The sequence below is a fragment of the Herpailurus yagouaroundi genome, unplaced genomic scaffold (assembly GCF_014898765.1).
Source record: "Herpailurus yagouaroundi ecotype Mexico unplaced genomic scaffold, PumYag 100, whole genome shotgun sequence".
Taxonomy (NCBI): Eukaryota; Metazoa; Chordata; class Mammalia; order Carnivora; family Felidae; genus Herpailurus; species Herpailurus yagouaroundi.
In genome coordinates this window covers 17749750-17768890 of record NW_024412391.1, presented here as the reverse complement: position 1 = coordinate 17768890, position 19141 = coordinate 17749750, and the positions used below count along the sequence as shown (strand labels likewise).

Sequence of the window (19141 nt, the reverse complement as noted above, 5' to 3'; positions counted from 1 at the left end):
CAGGCTCTGAGCTGTCAACACAGAGCCCAACGCGGGGCTTGAACTCAAGGCCCGCGAGATCATGACCTGAGCCGAAGTCGGCCGCTTAACCGACTGAGCCCCCCAGGCGCCCCCCTCAGTTTTTTATTAATTAAAAGATGTAGGAATGTTAAGAAATGGTATCCTTGGGATTGACGTCACAGGCTCTTAAGTGTGACAGTTCTTCCTTCCTATCAGACAGAATCCTCTACAAACACAAAATTATTTATATGGCCAATTCCAAACAGTAAAAACAACTATGGAGAGACACTGTGTTAAGGCAGAAAATGGGCTACAGCATGGCTTGTATAGGTTAAACCCACCTTTATAAATAGCTATGATGTGGGCATGTGTGTGGTTGTTCTCTGAGTAATAATTAAGGTTAATATTTTTGGGTGTGTTTTTGCTCACTTATTTCCTCAATTTCCCACAATAAGCACAAATTACTTGTGTATAAAAACAATCTTAAAAGACTACAGGAAGGGGCTCCTGGGTGGCTCAGTTGGGTATGCGTCCAACTTCGGCTCAGGTCACGATCTCATGAGCCCCACATCGGGCTCTGTGCTGACAGTGCGGAGCCTGCTTGGGATTCTCGCTCTCTCTCCCTCTCTTTGCCCCTCCCCCGCACGCCACACACCCTATCTCAAAATAAATAAAACTTAAAAAGAAAAAAAAAAAGACTTTACAGGCAGAAAGAATACACATCTTTAAAATATGACCCAAACAGCCCTAGTACATTGGCACTGAAGAAAAGACAAGAAGGCATGCCTGAGGTATACTGAAGACAGCCTGACTCTGTGAAAAGGCCAATCTACCACAGACTAAAACGGCAATGACAACATAAAATAAAACCTATTTCCACCTGACTCCCTCCTTAAGTTTCCCTGGAAACAGACGGGATGCCTTATTCTATTCTGGATAAAGGTGAGTTGGCAAGAAGACAGAAATTACTGGAGACAAGTGATGTCACCTCTCCCCAGTACTTCCCCTAAAACAAAGGCCAGAAGCAAAATGTTTCTAACAGCTGAAGAATTGATTTGTTCCAAATGATGCTACCCAAATTACAAAGAATGAAATGTAAATGAGGATAAAATATGAAGATCCCTGCTATTTATCTATTTATCTTCTGTATATAGTTCTGGTTCTCATAAATTCTCACTATTGGCTATATTCCTAGGACCCGATATATTAACGGTCTTAGAGGCATCTGATTTTCTGGCTTACCTAGAAGAACTAGAACAAAAAAAAAAAGAGTGGGGCACCTGGCTGGCTCAGTTGGTAGACCATGCAACCCTTGATCTCAGGGTTGTGCGTTCAAGCCCCACGGTGGGTGTAGGGATTACTCAAAAATAAAAAATTACTCAAAAATTACTCCATTTTAAAAAAAATGGAGAGACAGAGACAGAAAGAAAGAAAGAAAGAAAGAAAGAAAGAAAGAAAGAAAGAAAGAAATCTGTGCAGACAACATAAACAGCAGTTCTCAAGGTACAAAAAGCACACCTGATAAAAACGGTCTTCCCTTCATTCACATCAGAGGGTAACTTCCTCTTCTTTTTCTTTGAGACTTGTACATCTAAAGTAAAAAAAAAAAAAAAAAAAAACATAACAAACTGAAAAAGACTTAGTGCCACCCACATGACAAGGGGTTACTCCACAGATATATAAAAATCTTGCATAAACGAAAAAGAAAAAATCTAGTTAAAAGTGAACAAAGAATATACAACAAAACACTTGAAAAGATGCTCAAACTTACTCTTATAGCACAAGAAATAAGATGCTATTTTTCATTCCAACAGATTAGCAGAAACCAAAAAAACTAATGAAATCCAATGTGGTAAGGGTGTGGGGAAAAAGACATTCATACATACTATCGTGACTGTATAAACATTTAGAATATTTGAAGAGAAAAAAATACACATTCACATACACAAGGATACACTATTTTGGATGTGCGTGCTCACACACATTTTTCCTTACAAAGGTATTAAATAGATACACAAGAAACATTTAATATTGGGTGTCTCCAGAGAGGGGCCCTAAGTGGCTGGGTACAAGGGAGACTCACTGATTTTAAAAATAGACATATATGCTTACATATACATAGAAGACTTCTGAAACAATGTGAAAGAAACAACAGTGGTTACTCTGAGGGACTCTTGGGGGATTGGTGAGAAACTTTTTTTTCAATTTGAGAGAGAAAGCATATGCATGAGTGGAGGAGGGACAGAGGGAGGAAGAGAGGGACAAGGGGACAGGGAGAGGGGGAGAGGGGTTGAGGGAGAAGGAGAGGAGAGAGGGGGAGAGGGAGAGGGAAAGGGAGGAGAGGAGGAGAGGGAGAGAGTGGGAGAGAAGGGGGGAGAGAGGGGGAGAGGGAGAGAGAGAACTTCAAGCAGGCTGCACACTCAACATAGAGCCCAATGTGGGGCTCAATCCCACGACCCTGGGATGATGACTCGAGCTGAAATCAAGAGTCGGATGCTCACCCAACTGAGCCACCCAGGTGTCCCAAGAACATTTTACTTCCTATATTACACTCTTCTGCACTTTCTTTTTTAATTTTCTGCATTATGTATCGGCCCAGTAATTTTTTCAAGGTAAAGAATGGTACGAGATAGATGAACATGGCTGTTGAATGCAAGGTCTCATAGTCCCCTCAGTATACAAGCTTCTTTGATTCTAAGGTGTCTACCATTCTCTCCTCATGGAAAAAGCTTATTTCCTCATTTTTTTATATGGTCAAACCAATATGCCAGACTTAACCTAAGGAACCAGTTATTGGCCATTCCTTATTCCGTAATGACCTGTCCTCCTTCAATAAACAAGTTGAGTTTCACCCAACATTCTTTATAAAGGTAGCAACAGGGTTTGATTACAGTTTTACAAAATGCCCCAAGAGGCCCTTTATCCCCATTTTAACTCCTAAAAGTTGTCTAAAATCCACCTCAGTGTTAGGACACAATATCCTGCTGATCCAGTTATTCACTCACCTTGGATAAGCAAGAGACGTAGTACCTCAGCATTAAGCCAGGTTTTAAGTTCCCTGGGAATCTTCACCCTCAAACATCATGCCAAACGTATTTAAAAATCAAAACAAGAACCTTTAGAAGGATTATCAGGTATCCTTTTTAGCACATCTGACAGAACATAAGTTAGGATCCTATTTAAAAAGAGGCCTGTGCTGAACTGCTGCACATTTCTCAGTGACTGATTTCACTTTATTAAAAAAAAAAAATTTTTTTTAATGTTTATTTTTGAGAGAGAGTGAGAGACAAAGCGTGAGGCAGAGGCAGAGAGAGGAAGACAGAATCCAAAGCAGGCTCCAGGCCCCTGAGCTGTCAGCACAGAGCCTGACGCAGGGCTTGAACTCAAGGACCATGGGATCGTGACCCGAGCCCAAGTCGGACACTTAACCAATTGAGCCACCCAGGAGCCCCTTGGTAACTGATTTTCAGTGCAAAGTCGTCTACAAAGATCCCAGGCAAACCTTCATCCTCTTGCTGTTCACTGTCGGTGTCACTCTGAGCCAGTTCGTCTCCATCATCGACGCTATCGCTTTCCTCCAGGTCACTGTCCTCGTCAGAATGATCCTCCTCGCTGCTCTCTACAGTTGGGGCCTTCTTGATGGCTCTGCAATGGCACAGTTCAGAACTGACAGAGTTAGGATCTAATCCTATCCAACTTCATGACACGCGTCACCACTGCGGTGATGGGGGCAGGGAAGACATCATGCTCATCCCAGAGACCATCCTAAATCTTCCTCCATTATCTCCAACGAGCTGAGCTGCTTACTTCTTTGGAATTTGTGTAGGCTTGGTCACCCTTGCTTCTTTATTGTCCTCCCCCACCTCCTCCTCCTCTTCTTCCTCTTCTGTACCATCCTCTTCTTCCCTGCCATTCTCTTTACTTAATTCCTGATGTTTAGCTCCAAGCCTCTTCTCACCTACACATGGAAGTAAAGAAAATTAGGAATTCACTTAGTATCCAAAACAAGGTTATTTGGACAAGAGTAACTAACATCCCAAGTTCCTAGTTCCTCGGGACTAGGGCTAGGACCTTAAGTGCCATTTTCTTACTGTATATGAGAGAAAGCATGAGGGAAAAAAGCTAAAACAACAACAAGAACCCCTCATCACAAAGACTGCCTGGAAGCCTGTCCCATTCATCAGAAGCCTGAGGGAAAATCAGACTCAGAAGGAGAAAAGCAGCCACTGAGACTCCACAAACAGCCTGCCATCGTGCACCACAGCCGGCAGGGTGCTCACCGTGGAGCCCAGGCATCAACTTTAATCTCGGTGAGTTCTGTTCTCTGAGCTCCTGGTGGCTTAAAAGCCAACTGTTTTCTAAGTAAAACTTAAGTTGTAAGTCTCCCTATTCATAATATTCCATCACCCTCTATTATGAGAAGTTGGGAAAAGAGAGCCAGCAGAGGGGAAAATGAACTCAGGCCCCACTCCTCACTCACGTTCACACCCAGGGGTGGGCTTAGATTCAAATGATCCTATGTTTTGAGACTAGATCACCAGATGGCACAACACGAATCAATAAACAGCTCTGCGCTCATTTCTGAGCCTGTAGAATTCAGAGTTTTTCTTAATCCTCAGTCTCATTCTTTCCGTTAATCTTGTGCTTTTGGTATCTTTCACCCAAAATTCTGACAGACTAGCAAGTTCCCTTATAATTTTACCGTAGGTAGAGTTGTTTCCATACTCACCTCAGGACATACAATCCCTCCTGCCCACCACCACTCCATCTTACCTGGTGCAGAGGCAGACTGTGTATTTTTATATTTATCCTTTGCCACGGCCCAATCCACAGCCACTGTCCGCCCTGTCAGACAGAAAAGTAGCGTCAGAAAGGTCTTCCTCTTTTTAACATCTCTTATAAATGACTTCCTATTCATCAAAGACATCACCAAAGATGGCCCAAGTCCTGCCAACCAGTCACAAAAATGGAACCAAAACAGACAAAGAAACTGCTGATTCAGAGAATGTTCGTCCTAAAATAAAGCTCAGAGTAGCCTATCCTTTTTAAACCTTAAGCTTTTATTTTTTGTGTGGTGTTTGTTTATTTTTGAGAAAAAGAAACATAGAGTACAAGCAGGGGAGGACCAGAGAGAGAGAGGGAGACACAGAATCCGAAGCAGGCTCCAGGCTCTGAGCTGTCAGCACAGAGCCCGATGCGGGGCTCAAACTCAAGAACTATGCGATGATGACCTGAGCTGAAGTCAGACATTTAACTGACTGAGCCACCCAGGTGCCCCTAAACTTTAAGCTTTTTATCAATAAGCAGTTATTTCACCTTTCTATATAACCACCGCACCTGGGATGAGAGAGTAAAAAAGAAAGAAAGAATGCGAACAGTGCTTACAGTTAAACAAGTTTCCAGTTAGACTAAGCAAGAGGCAAAACAAATATCTGGAATAATCTGCAATCTACACAGAAGTTACCAAGTCTGTCAGAATTTTGGGTGAAAGATACCCAAAGCACAAGATTAACAGAAAGTTACCAGGTCTCTAAGCCAAGCCCTTCTTTAGTACCTGGTAAATGAACACCCCGAGTGGCCTCACAGTCTGTTTAACAGCCCACAGGTGCTGAATAGTGATCATGACACAGAGGGAGAAATCTGCAAATCCCACATCCCCTAGACAGCAACCAGCATCTATCAGTGATTATTTCAGGGACATTTTTTCCATTAAGGATTTAAATGCGCACTCATAACCAAATAAAGACAAGTGAATAATGTCATGGGTTCTTTCAAGTTGAACCCTAAGATCAAGCACTAGGAATATTTCACCAAAACAGCTTCTATATTAGCAGTAAGACTCTCAACAAATCAAACACCTTTTGAAAATGTAGAAAGTGGGTTACTGTGCTAATTCCACTCAAACACCAGAAATATCTGGGTGAACGGTATGGGTATAAAAAACTTACCTTTTATCTCTTTCATGTTCATGCTTTTGAGAGCTTTTCCTGCTTCTAGGAGGTTTTTGAACTGGACAAAAGCAAAACCACGCATCTTTCCATCTGTGTGCAGATGTACAAAGAAGTTAGAGACAGCAGGTGAGGAGCCAACAAACACCAAGAAGGACACTACAGCAACCAGGGCTGGAAAGATGGCCCAAGTCCTGCCAACCAGTCAGCCCCAAAGCAATAGCTAATGTCCTCCTGCTGAGTATACCCTGGCTCAAGCTTGGGGAGAGCAATGCATTTCCCTAAACTTTAACTTGTCTTCTAAAACCAGTTCTAATCTAACTAAAAATGCCATCCAGGAAATAAGCACTATTTTTGAGTTTTTGCTGTGTCAAGCACGGTGCCTGATACTATATATGTGTGTGTGTGTGTGTGTGTGTGTGTGTGTGTGTGTGTGTGTGTATACATATATATATATATATATGTATACACACACTATATATATATAGCATATATATATATAGTATATATGTATATGGTATATATGTATATATATACTATATACATATATACATATATACACACTATATATATACACACTATATATATATATAGTATATATATATATACTATATATATATATAATATCTCCTATCATCTGGGGCTCACAGAGAGTATGACGTGAACCTTGTATTTCTATTTCAAATAGTGGTTAGTTCAAGGGTGAAATGGAAAAAGACCATTATGTTACATCATCTTAATCTAACTCACAACAAATGATGGCGTGCTAGTACCTGGCTTCCTGGGGATGCTTACTTCCAGGACAGCTCCATATTGAGCAAACACCGTTCTCAGGTCATCTTCTGAACACTGACACCAAAAGTGAAGAAAAAGAGATATTATCACAGAAAATAAACATGAAACATCAACCATTAAATTGTCCATGACAAAGAGCTTGAATATTTTTACTCTTTTACTTTTGAGACTAGGACATAAAACATCTCTGAACAGAAGCCACCTTGCTTTGTACCTAATAGACAAAGAGAACAGATATCAAAGAGCTCTTCCTCCCTCCTCCCTATCTCAGCAGTAGTGTCCCAAAAGGAAGGCATCTTCACACTTACTATCCTTAATTAGTCCTTATTTATACAGGCCCATTTTCTGTATTCAACAAGGCTACGACTCATTCCCAGAAGGAATTATGTCCAATTAGACCATCCTGGTGAAGAGTTCAACCAATGAGCACCAACAGCCTTCAGAACAGGTAGTGTTAGTTTTCTCTGTCACTCACCTTAAAGCTTAGGTTCCGAATAATTAACCTGGCTTTCTTATCAGCCACTTTGGGTTTTTTTGGCTTCAGCTCCTTCTTTGGGGACTCTGAATTTTCTAAAAAATAAGAGGCAACAGAATAAGTCTGTGATCCCAAACCACTCACCTCTAGGCCCAGAACATCACAGGAAAGAAGCTACTAGCAAAAGATGACATTTCCCACAGGACTAAGTATGGCAACACCCAGGACCACCAGTTCCAAAGTTAGAGTTAAATAAAAGACAAAAATGAGTAATAAACTACATTAGATGATTTTGGACATCAAAGGGAAATTTAGGAAGCTTTCAAAGCAGAGGCTATCCCCCCAACCACCCACCTCTTCTTCCTCACCCTAAGGGAAAATTCCTTTAAGTTACTAGAAACTCACCATTTTCCCCCTTTTCCTTGGACTTCTTCCTCAGTTTCTTCTTGGCAACAGTCACATTGATCTTACAGCCTTCAAAGGTGGTAATCTCCTTGAGGGCCCTCTGAACATCTTCCAGCATAGAAAAAGTGACATAGCCAAAGCCTCGACATGCCTTACTTCCTGAACAGTAGGGGAAAGGGACAGAACTGTAAGCCAAGAGCCCTAAACCATTAAATTGGCAATGCCCTAAACTAGCAGGTACTGCCAGGCCATCCCATTTATTAGTTTGCCAAAATTCTCAGGAGGGGCAAAAATGAGATTGGTATCCATGGCCCCTTCCCCACTTTGCTCAGAAATTGTCAGGCTTCCTCTTCTAATTTGGTGCCTTCACTGTTAGCCTCTCTTCTTCTTCCTTTTCTGATCATCTTGAGAATATGGAGGGCCCATGATATCTATTACATCCCCAGTGAAGAACTCAACCTCAAATAGAATGGAACATCACCATAGAAGGTGGGAAAGGGAAGTATGGCAGCTTTGAAAACTACAATATAATTATGCAGATCAGAAATTAATGCCTGAGGCCCTGACAAAAGAACCTCAATAAACAATAAGCATTGCTTTGGGAGCCTGCAGACACTATTACCATTATTACCAAGCCTTAGCAATCAATATCAAATCTAACCTTTTTCAAACTAGCTGTAAATCTCTTAACTCACTTTTATCTTCAGAACCACACTAAGGTAGGTAAAGTGAATACTATCATCCCTTCTTTCCAAATAAATAACTTAAGATGGAGGAAAGTAAGTGAACTGGCTAACGCACCAGAGTGTTAGTAGCTGAATGAATTCCTCATGACTAGCCCCATGTTCTTTCCATGGGACTCCACCAATATAAAGGCCACAGAGAAGAATATTAGGACCAACCAGATGAATAGTTGCAAATAAAAACTGTAACCCACCTTTGCCCTTTCTGGTTTGCTTTTTCTTGATAACATTTTTATGTACTAAAATGTTAAGTCATTTACTGCATCAAAAAGGAAAAAGACAGACCAAGTAGTCCGCCTATGACCCAAAGAAGAAATACATGCTCTGCTTCTTTTTGAACTACACTCGAACCTACTTCAAGGTAGAAGCCCTCAAACACAGGATGTTGATCCACATATACTGGTTAAAGCTGACACTGCATTAGGAAAGCATACTGTGATTTGGAGATTGGTGTCTTTTTCCCTGGGACTCCTTCTTACAAAAGCCTGCCCACTCAAAGTCAGAAAATTAGAACAAGAAAAATCAGGGCTCTTCCTGATCAAAGACAAAGCAGCTTAAATGTAAAGCAGTTCAGTACCAAAATAAAAGTATGTGCTCACAACATATTTGCACAAAGCATCATATTTTACAACTATCCTGTAAAATTATTCCCATCTTAAAGAGGTGAAGTCACCTCTACTAAGACCTCATCCCACCCACCCCCAACCCCCACTCCTTGTTCCCATCCCATTAAGTACAACACTCTTTCCAACACATCTTGCCTATCTGGACAGAAAAATACATACTATTTTAAACAGGGAATAAAGCTTTGTATTTCTTAAGATTTAGACCACATACACAGAATACAAGGTAAGGTTATACTCTGTCTAAATTCTGAGGACACAAAAGAGAATTCCCATTCAATGGCCTGTTCTTCCCTGGGACAGAACCACCAAGCACTGGACAGTTTGACAACCACAGTAATGAATGTAAGTTATAGTAGAACCCAGTACACGTATGCCTTTTTTATATAAAACCAAAGGGATGCCTGGCTAGGTCAGCTGGTGGAGCGTGTGACTCTTGATCTTGGGGTTGTTAAGTTCGAGCCCCACACTGGGTGTAGAGATTACTTAAAAATAAAATCCTAAAAACAAAAACAAAAAAATTTTATGAATACTAACCCTTTACCACGTATAGAGAGATACACTCTATTTAAAAAAATTATTGACCCACTCAAGACCCACAATGAGGAATGATCTGCAGTTGAAGAAACATTGCTGTGGAGCCCTCTCATCTCTCACTCACCCATATCTATCCTTAAAATGACAAAGAACCAGGCAGGTGTCATAGCCTGTAGAGCAATCAGAGCCATGTCAACAATCCTAACTCTTACCTCTGTTACTAACAAAATAGAAGTTAATGATGGAGGATTATTAGCACACAAGTTAGCCTGTCTACTCACATACTCAGATACCACGGGGGGAAACAGGGATCCTCAGAATGCCAGTTTCCACCCGTTGTTCTGCTGCAAGGCAAAGAAGCAGCCACTTACAGAGACAGACTGATGACTTAGAAGGGAGTGAAATTTAACATCAGGTGCCTATCAAGTGTCCCCTGAAGTCTAGGTTAAGAAGAAGGAATGCTTCTACAATTAAAACCCTTACAATTCTTCCTCCTTCCAATACATGCCAACCCTTTCTCCTAGTGATGCGATGAGCAGCACCCAGAGTATAAGCCATGTAGCAGTATTCCACAAATAAGCAAATATCCCCAGTGGCTCAAGCCAAAAATCTTGGGAGTCAGACTTAACTCCTCTTTTTCTCATATCCCACATCTCACCCATCAGCAAATCCTCTCGGTTCTACCTTTGAAAATATCCGTATTCCAATCACTTTTTACCACCTCCACTGCTACCATCCTGGTCCAACACAGCGTATTTCTTACCTGGATTGCAAGAGGCTAATGTCTGGTCTCCCTGCTTTTGTCCTTTTCTCCAAGGGCGGCCTCAGAGGATCTTTCAAAATGTAAGCCAGATCATACTTACGGCTCCCTATCCAAAACTAGTAGTTTCTGGTATCAGAGTAAAAGCCAAAGTCCTCCAAAATCTTTGCAATAGGTCCTACATGATCTGGTACCCTAGAATCTCATCTCCTAATTCTCTTACCTTCACTCACTTATTCTGTCATCCTGTTCTTGCTGCTATTTCTTCAATATACCAGGAGTAGTCCTCTTTAGTATCCTTGAGCTTAGTGTTTCCTCTGCCTAGACTCCTCCTCCCGGACAGACACATGTTCACTCCTTCATCTCAGGCAGGCTTTCCCTGGCTACTCTATAGATAACTGTCATTTCTCACCGCCCAACCCTCCCCCCCCCCCACGCTCACCAACACAGAGACTCCTTATCCTTATTTTTCTCCTTCGTATTTACCACCATTATCACTATATATATATATTTTTTTTTAATGTTTATTTATTTTTGAAGAGACAGCACAAGCAGAGGCAGAGAGAGAGGGAGACAGAATCCAAAGCAGGCTCCAAGCTCTGAGCTGCCAAGCACAGAGCCCAACTCGGGGCTCGAACCCTCGAACAGTGAGATCATGACCTGAACCAAAGTCAGATGCTTAACCGACTGAGCCACCCAGGCGCCTGTATCACTATACGTTTTGCCTATTTGTTTATTGGCTGTCTTCTCCATCTTGAAGACTTAAGAGCAAGTTTTTTGTCTTGGCTTGGGGCACTGCTGTATCCTAATGACCTACAACAGTGCCCAGTACACAGCAGACATTCGAAAAATATTTACTGAATAAATGAGTAAATGAATAACATACTAGTTAGGAGCTTCGGGTCTCATGATCAACTTCTGGATCCATTACTTACAAGCTGTATGAACTTAAACTAAAGTTACCAAATTTCCCCAAGCCCCAGACTCCTGCCTGTAAAATGAGGTTAAGACTGTCCACCCAAGACTGTTGAGAAAATTAAACGAGATTAACACGAGTGGAATTCAGCACCGTGCCTGGCACTCAGTTGACTCTCAACAAGGTTCATTAAAAGTTAACTATTACATTGTTACCAAATGAGACAGCATGTGTGAGCGCGCATACTAAACGGAAAGCGCTTTGTAAACCTAAGGCAACGCCTTGACTTTCAGAATCGGGCCTCTACGGACTCTTCCAGAGCCGAGTCAGTTTAAAAAAGAAGCTCAATCCCCCCTTCCCTTCTCATTGGGGCGGGTCAAGAATTCTACGGCTCCCTGATGTCCTCGCTGGGATCCCGCTCCCAGGAACCCCAGCCCTAGCCTCAGCAGCCCCGCCCCCTTACCTTTCTCAGTCACCACGAAGCACTGCTTCACCGGCCCCACTTGACTGAACAGCTCCTCCAGCTGCTCACTCCGGGCCGAGGGCGGCAGGCGGCCTACAAACAGGGTCAGCCCCGCCATGAGGCTGGGAAACGAAGGCGCGCGAGACCACAAGCAAACCAGGCCCGCGCACGCGAGTCAAGGAGCCGGCTTTAGCAGGCCGACCACGCCAACCTGCCCGGAGATTCCGGAAGTGCTCATCATTCAAAAGAGTCCGAAGGAAAACATGGTGGGAAGGGAGAAAAAACGTTCCGGAATGAAGAAAAAAAAAAAAAAGGTGCCGCCCAGGAGCGGAGCTTCTTGAGCGGGTCTCCACTCCTAGTCCCAGTACTTTCGCCCCGTCCCCTACACCCTGGGCTACTGTAGGGAACAGGAATCGCTAGCTCCTACCCAGTTTATTTTGTTGTTGTTGTTGTTGTTGTTTTTTAAGAGAGAAAGACAGAGTGAGCATGGGAGGGCAGAGAGAGAGGAGACACAGAATAGGAAGCAGGCTCCAGGCTCTGAGCTGTCAGCACAGAGCCCTACACGGGGCTCGAACTCACAAACCATGAGATCATGACCTGAGCTGAAGTCTGACTCTCAACCGACTGAGCGACCCAGGCGTCCCTCTCCTACCCAGTTTAAAATCTCACTTCCAGGATTATGGATCCCAAAGTACCACGGCAGGCAGAGGAAGTCGTTTTTTTGCTCGAGGCCTTACATATATTGGCTATTTAATAAATACTTTCTTTAGGGGCACCTGGGTGGCTCAGTCGGTTGAGCATCCGACTTCAGCTCAGGTCATGATCTCTCATGTTTGTGAGTTTGAGCCCCGCTTCGGGCTCTGTGCTGACAGCTCAGAGCCTGGAGCCTGCTTTGGATTCTGTGTCCCCCCCCCCCCCCCGGCCCCTACCCTGCTTGTGCTCTCTCTCTCCCTCAAAAATAAATAAACATTAAAAATTTAAAAATAATAAATGCTTTCTTTAGTGCCACCACAGACTCCCAGATTATGTGTAAAAAATGCAACCAGAATGCACACATCAAACACATTATTCGAACAATTCTCATATTCTCAGAGAATATGAGACATCTGTCACACTATAACAGATAACTATAACTGTGCCAATGACAAACAAAATATAGCTGCCAAAGCGCACACACACACAGATCACACACAATCATTCTTTCAATAAATATTTACTGAGCTCCTACTATGTGCCAGGCACTAGGATACAATTGGTGAGCTAAAAAAAAAAAAAGAGAGAGAGAGAGAGAGAGAGAGAGAGAGAGAGAGAGTCCCTGCTCTCATGGAGAATCAAGTCTAGTAGGGGTAGACAGACATTCATTTAAAAACTTTACAAATAAATCATAGCATGCACACTACAAGATAACATGGGAACATACCCAAAGCAAACATAACACATACACATAGACCCAGAAGGCAGGTCCTCCCAGAGACAGGAGAAGACCTTCCCTCGGGTCAGCTTATGGGTCAGACCCAAGGCTGAGGGATCTTACTGACCAGTGGGAGATCTGGGTGCCCCTAGAACCTGGAGAGCAGAGACTATTTGCCATTTCACTGGGTTCGGGAACCAACCTGTGTGCAAGACTGCAGTACCCTGCAGGACATCCAGCTGAGAAAATGCACTTTTTCAATAATGATTTTTATTTTATTTTATTTTTTAATGTATATTTATTTTTAAGAGGGGGGGAGGGGCAGACAGAGAGGGGAGACAGAGGATCCAAAGTGGGCTCCGCGCTGACAGCAGAAAGCCTGATGCGGGGCTGGAACCCATGAACTGGGAGATCATGACCTGAGCCAAATTCGAACGCTTCGCTTAACCCGCAGAGCCACCCAGGCACCCCTCGGTAATTACTTTTAAGTGGTATAATCTGAACACATGGTAGGTAGAAAATTCAAAAAGTACAGTGAAAAGTAAGTTTCCCTTTCTCTTCAAACCCCATTTGCTTTCAATACATTTTGGATAGATGGGATGACTGATTGATGGTAATGGCAGGGTGGGGGGAGGGGAGAACACTTAACTTTAGATTTATGAAGCTATGGGGCGCCTGGGTGGCTCAGTCTGTTGAGCTTCCGACTTCAGCTCAGGTCATGATCTCACAGTTCCTGAGTTCAAGCCCCACACTGGGCTCTGTGCTGACAGCTCAGGGCCTGGAGCTGCTTTGGATTCTGTGTCTCCCTCTGTCTCTCTACCCCTCCCCCGCTCATGCTCTGTCTCTGTCTCAAAAATAAATAAACATTAAAAAAAATTAAAAAAAAAAGATTTATGAAGCCCCAGCTCCAAATAAATAGTGTATGCTCAAAAGAAAACACCAGTTATTTTTAAACACATAGCTCAAGAGACGAAGTACTCAAATACAAAACAGATTTTTAAGGCTGTGGGGTTAATCCTATCCAGGATAAACAGAAACAAATAGACAAAAGAAGTAAGGTGGGTCATTGAAATAAAGTTGGTTTGGGATTCCACATTCCTCCCTCTTCTTTTCTCCTCCTCTTCTGCCCACTCACCACTTTAGAAATCAAAATTCTATCCCCAAAAACTAAACTGCAAGCTTCAGGGCTCTAGCTATAGGGAAGCCTTCCCAGTGCTGGCTGCAGTATACACAGGGTAAAGAACCCTTAGAGGGCTGTTCCAACATCCCTTTGGGCTACCCCTACAGTGCTGTTTTATTATTTTAATCTTTTTTTTTTTTTAAGTTTATTTATTTTTGAGAGACAGAGAAGAGAGAAACACAGAATCCAAAGCAGGCTCCAAGCTGTCGGCACAGAGCTCAACGTGGGGCTCGAACCCACAAACCACCGCAGGATCACGACTCAAGCCGAAGCGGGCACCCAACTGACTGAGCCACCCAGGCGCCCCCCTACAGTGTTGTTTTAAATGAGTGTTGTCTCACTCAGACCATCCTTAGAGAACAAAACAAAACTGTGTGCCTGTGCCCAACAGGGGGCAGCAGCCACTCACAATGCGGAGGACTTCTCTGTCCCCAAAGGAGGACATCGATTTCAGATACCCAGTTTCCGACCTGCCCCCCCCCCCCCCCCCTCCCCATCTCGGGCTTCCAGCCTCAACCTCAGCCCCTCCCCTCCTACCCATTCACATCTGGGAGGCCACGTGGTGCTTCAGTCAGGAATATTTGCTCATCCATCTACCCAGGACACACGCAGGGTTCTTTATTAAATAGCAGGAATTGTGGTGCCCTGCACCACATCAGCAACGTGGCTTCCAGGGGAAATAAATTGTTGGCTTCTCTCTCATCCATCACTGTGCAGGAGCCCGGAAAGGAAGGAGGAAAGGCCTGGGCTGTGCTCTGTCCCAGCCAGCCTCTCCCAGGCCCCATCCCTCTGGTTCCCTTCCCCCTTGCAAGCCAAACCTTCATACAATACCACTTACTTCTTGTTCTTAGCACCTCTCACAGCTGTAGTTAGTGCTATTGTAATTATTTATATGCTTGGCTCTTTTATTTAATATTTTATTTTTAAGTCATCTCTACACCCAACGTGGGGCTTGAACTCAAAATCTCAAGATTAAGAGTCACATGCCCTACCGACTGAGCCACCCAGGTGCCCTTGCGATTAGTTCTTCAATGTCTGCCCTCCCCCAAAGGCCTTCAGGTTCGTAAGTTCCGGGCTGGTGTCCACCTCGTTCACCTCTGTCTCTTCAGCACCTAGCACGTTGTAAGCATTCAATAAAATGTTTTAAAGACATTGAGTAAACAAGGGTGAGTCTGTCTCTCAGTCCCCTGCAGTGCTGAGAACTGAAGCTGAAGGGTGTACGCATTAGGATCTACCTGGGCTCCTCTGGGAAACCTGCTTTGGGTAAGGGCTGAGGCATGGGACAAAAGGGAAGGGTTGTCTCACCAAAGTATTGGCCTCTATACAAAGCCGAAGGGCTGGGGTCATTCTTGCTGAGGAAAAGCAAAGAAGTTGGAGCTGGTGAACACTGAGCTATATCCCTCCTCCTTGTCTCACCAGCCCCATTCAGAGCCTCCAGACAGAAAAGGAGTGGGTGTATGGAGGGGGGAGAGACAGATAGACAGGCCAACAGACTGACTGGGGGTATGTGGGCTAGGACTGCTCTATCAGAGCGCGTGTGCATGAACTCCGGGGTCCCCTGGTGGGTAGAGTGAATGAGCAGGCTGGCAAGCGTTAGGGCGAGGAAGAGGTGGCCGAGAGTTGAGTGTGAGCAGAGGCAGATGGGAGCATAAGTGGGGAAGAAAGGGAGCAATTTATCCGAGCAGCAAGCACTCCTTGCGTGAGACAAAGCAGCTCCGATGCTGGGTCCGCTACGGGCGGCTACGACAGCAGTGAGAAATGCCTGTAATTAGGAGGCTGGCAGTTCTCTGGGCCTCAGCCCAGAGTGACTATGCAGCAAGAATTTCTGAGCCAAGTTGAGCCAGGTGATGGAGGAGACACGGTCAACACCACTCTAGTTCCATCCCCCAGGGTGCCTGCCCCACCCTCTTCTCATTGTCTGCCCTACTATGACCCTCACTCTCCCCAAACATCACTGACTCTTCCTTCCTCTGAGGTCCCAGACCCTGGACACGCCCCTCAGGCACGACAGATCTTCATGTCCAAGGAGAGCAGTGCATTAATTCTTCCACTAGTGCGTGGACCTGGTCTGGTGAGGGCCCACCCCTCCGGGCCTCTCTGCTTTCCTTCTGGGTCCCCCGCCTTCCTTCTCGGATTCCCAAGAGCTGATGGGCAGACTTGGAAGAAAAAACCCTCCCCTTCCTGTTTTTCCACTTCAAGCCCGATATGTCGTGCCCCTCTAGGTTTCCGTGTGATGTGCGAGACGTCTGCCAGAGCACTGGCAGATTTTCACTTTCAAACCTAATCTTACGACCCTGTTTTGGCGCCACTCCCAACTTCCTGCATTTTAGCCAAATGACAAATGCACTCTGCAGAGCGCAGAGCCAAATGCTCTGAACAAGGGAGGGGTTACAGAGTGCCTGGTGGCCAGGGTCTCTGCACGGTGAGTTCCGCTTTGGTGAGTAGGACCGGGGCAGGGGTTTGGGAAAGGCAGGCTTTCTTCAGGGAGGATCTGCACCTGTGGGAGATGAGTGCCAGGGAAGAGGGTTTTGTGAGTCCGACCTTGAAGAGGCCCTATTGGTAGGTGGAGCAGGTAATTTCCTCTGTGAATCCAGAAATCCTCTGTAACATGGCAGGGAGATGGCTGGGGATCCCAGATCAAAGTGACCCAGCCCTTGACGTATCATTTCCGTGAAGGACTTTACCACCAACTGGTCCCTAGCCAGCTGTCCACCACAACCTGCAGCCAGGCTCCTAGGAATGCAGACATTTCCACCAGTGACCGTGGAGTTCCCGCCTCACCTCTCAAGGCCGGTTTCATCTCTGACAAGCCACTTCCCAGAGAGTCAGAGGGCCTTCCATGGGTCACTCCCAGGACCCTCACTCATTCCAGCTACAGGACAATACTTGCAGTCAGGAAGGAGGGTCACTGGGGTCTGAGATGAACTCACCCCACCCCAACACCGCTTCTCTTCCCGAACTGATGGAACCGCTGCTGCTGTTGCCTCATCTAAGCTTTTCCAAGAAGATCAGACCTTTCTCTGAAAATATTTTATTGATAAATTAACTCTGAAAGCGTTCACCTCCCACCCAACTGCTGTAGAGTCTCCTAGATGAGCTATGGACCCTTCTATGGGGAAGGATCACATGGAGGACAGGGAGGCTCACTCATACAGGAATGGGATTCCTGGGTATGGCAGAGGTGGGTTTGGGGACTGAAGCCGGTCTCGAGGTCCTCTGAGGACAGCCCCTCTCACTCAGCACCAGAGTGGGGAGTGGTGGTCAGGAGTGGAGCACCTTGGGGCTTTATTGCTGGTGAATGCCAAGGAAAGTGGGACCCCTGCCAGCCTAGAATTGCAGCAGAGGGCATCAGAGCCCAGGGCTCCAGAGGAGGTGGCACTAATTCCCAATCAACAGAGCCTGGCTGCTGACCCACCCACCCAGGGACCCCTGGATGGAGAAGGAAGCGGGGAGAGGTATCTGAGCCAGGCAGGATTGAGGAAGGGTTACAGTGTGCAGGTCTCGGGCAGAGCAGGCGCCAGGAGGGGGCGTAGGCTGGTGCACCTAGGGGGGGCGCCTCTTCACAGGTCTATGGTGTCGCTGCCCACGCTCAGCTCGTCGATCTGTCGGCAGGCGTCCAGGAATTGCTCCTGCAGCAAAGCTTCTGCGGCCTGCAGCTCAAGAGTAGGCTCTGGGGAGTCGCGGGAGGGGGGGGACAGGGCCTGGTAAGAGCCTGAGCCCGGGAGGCTAGGGCTGCTTCCCGAGGGCCGCGGGGGACTGAGGACGCAGACCAGCGGACAGCGTGGAGGCCTGTCGGGGCTGGAGCATAGCAGCATGGACGAGCTGTCCCTCGAAAGTCCGCACAGTGAGCCGGAAGAGGCGCTGCTGCCCGCGGGCCAGGCCCCGGGAGAGGGGAGCTCCTGCGGTGCTGGAGAGCCAAGGGCCTCCTCAGACCTCTCATTGGGTCCGGCCCCGGTCTTCGCCCCCAACGAGGCGGTGCGGTAGAGGCCCAGCCCAGGCAAGGCTTCCCCGTAGGCAGGGCCCTGGAAAAGGCCGGGAGTGAGCAGGGCCTCGCTGCAGAGGGCCTCCTCAATGCTGCGCCGCAGGTTGATTGGGGAGGGCGGGCGGAAATCCACGGTGTAATCGCTGCAGGGGGAGGAGGCCGGAGAAGGGGCCGGGTTGGCCGCCGCGCCTTCGAAGCCCCGGCAGCCGCCTCCCTGGAGTAGGAGGTCGGGGCCCGGCCCCGCCAGGGCGCACAGCTGCAGCAGCTCCGCGTCGCCACGCGCGATGGCGCCACCCAGGGGCTCCTTGTCGGGGGGCCCGGTGACCCAGCCCCCGGGCAGCAGCGGGGCCGCGTGGCCCGGGGACAGGCGGAAGAGCTTGGCCCAGCAGCGCGGCGGCACACGGGGGCTGCAGAGCGCCGGGTAGAGGCCCAGCAGCGCCAACGGGAGCGCGACGCCCACCTCGCCCAAGCGCAGGCCTAGCTGGAAGGCCCACCAGGGCCAGGGTCCCTCCAGGCCAGGTTGGCCGCCATAGCCCAGGGCGTGCAGCACTTCGTAGCCCTGCAGGGCTCCGCTCAGCAGCCCGAAGGTGCCCGCCACCGGGGCTGTGCGGGCCGCGCGCCGCCAGGACTCGCGCGGGGCGAAGGGGCTGCGCGCCTGCGGCAGAGGGGTGGCGCCCTTGAAACCAGACCCTCCCAGGGGCGCTCCGGCCCGCCGCCGCCTTCCCCCCCAGCAGGAGAGCGCCAGCAGAAGCCCAGAAAGGAGGGCGGCGAGGAAGGCGTGCAGTCCGCGGGAGGCGAGCCGCAGGGGCCGCAGCGGGCGGTGGGCCGCGCTCCCGAGGGCGGCGGCGGCCGCCAGCCCCAGCCCCAGGAGCAGGAGCGCGGCCAGCCCGGCGGGACACCGCG

At 46.9% G+C, this 19141-nt stretch overlaps 2 protein-coding genes across 3 annotated transcripts in view; both read right to left on the bottom strand.

Moving 5' to 3' along the window:
- Positions 1-11901, bottom strand: part of RBM28 (RNA binding motif protein 28) — a 29948-nt gene extending 18047 nt beyond the window's left edge. The window contains exons 1-9 of one of the 2 annotated variants that reach the window (XM_040472050.1): positions 11666-11901; positions 7624-7782; positions 7219-7313; positions 6722-6797; positions 5949-6041; positions 4774-4845; positions 3808-3958; positions 3503-3666; positions 1519-1591 (exon numbers count right to left, since the gene is read on the bottom strand). In XM_040472050.1, coding sequence (XP_040327984.1) covers positions 1519-1591; positions 3503-3666; positions 3808-3958; positions 4774-4845; positions 5949-6041; positions 6722-6797; positions 7219-7313; positions 7624-7782; positions 11666-11783 — 1001 coding nt within the window. In that variant the 5' untranslated portion in view covers positions 11784-11901. The remainder of the gene's footprint in view (positions 1-1518; positions 1592-3502; positions 3667-3807; positions 3959-4773; positions 4846-5948; positions 6042-6721; positions 6798-7218; positions 7314-7623; positions 7783-11665) is intronic. The other variant, XM_040472051.1, reaches the window with a different exon arrangement.
- A 5370-nt stretch (positions 11902-17271) lies between these two features.
- PRRT4 (proline rich transmembrane protein 4) lies at positions 17272-19136 on the bottom strand (the record flags this gene model as incomplete). Its single annotated transcript, XM_040473072.1, has 1 exon — positions 17272-19136. A coding segment is annotated over one exon (1320 nt), but the record flags the coding sequence as incomplete, so codon positions are not given.
- Positions 19137-19141: the final 5 nt, after the last annotated feature.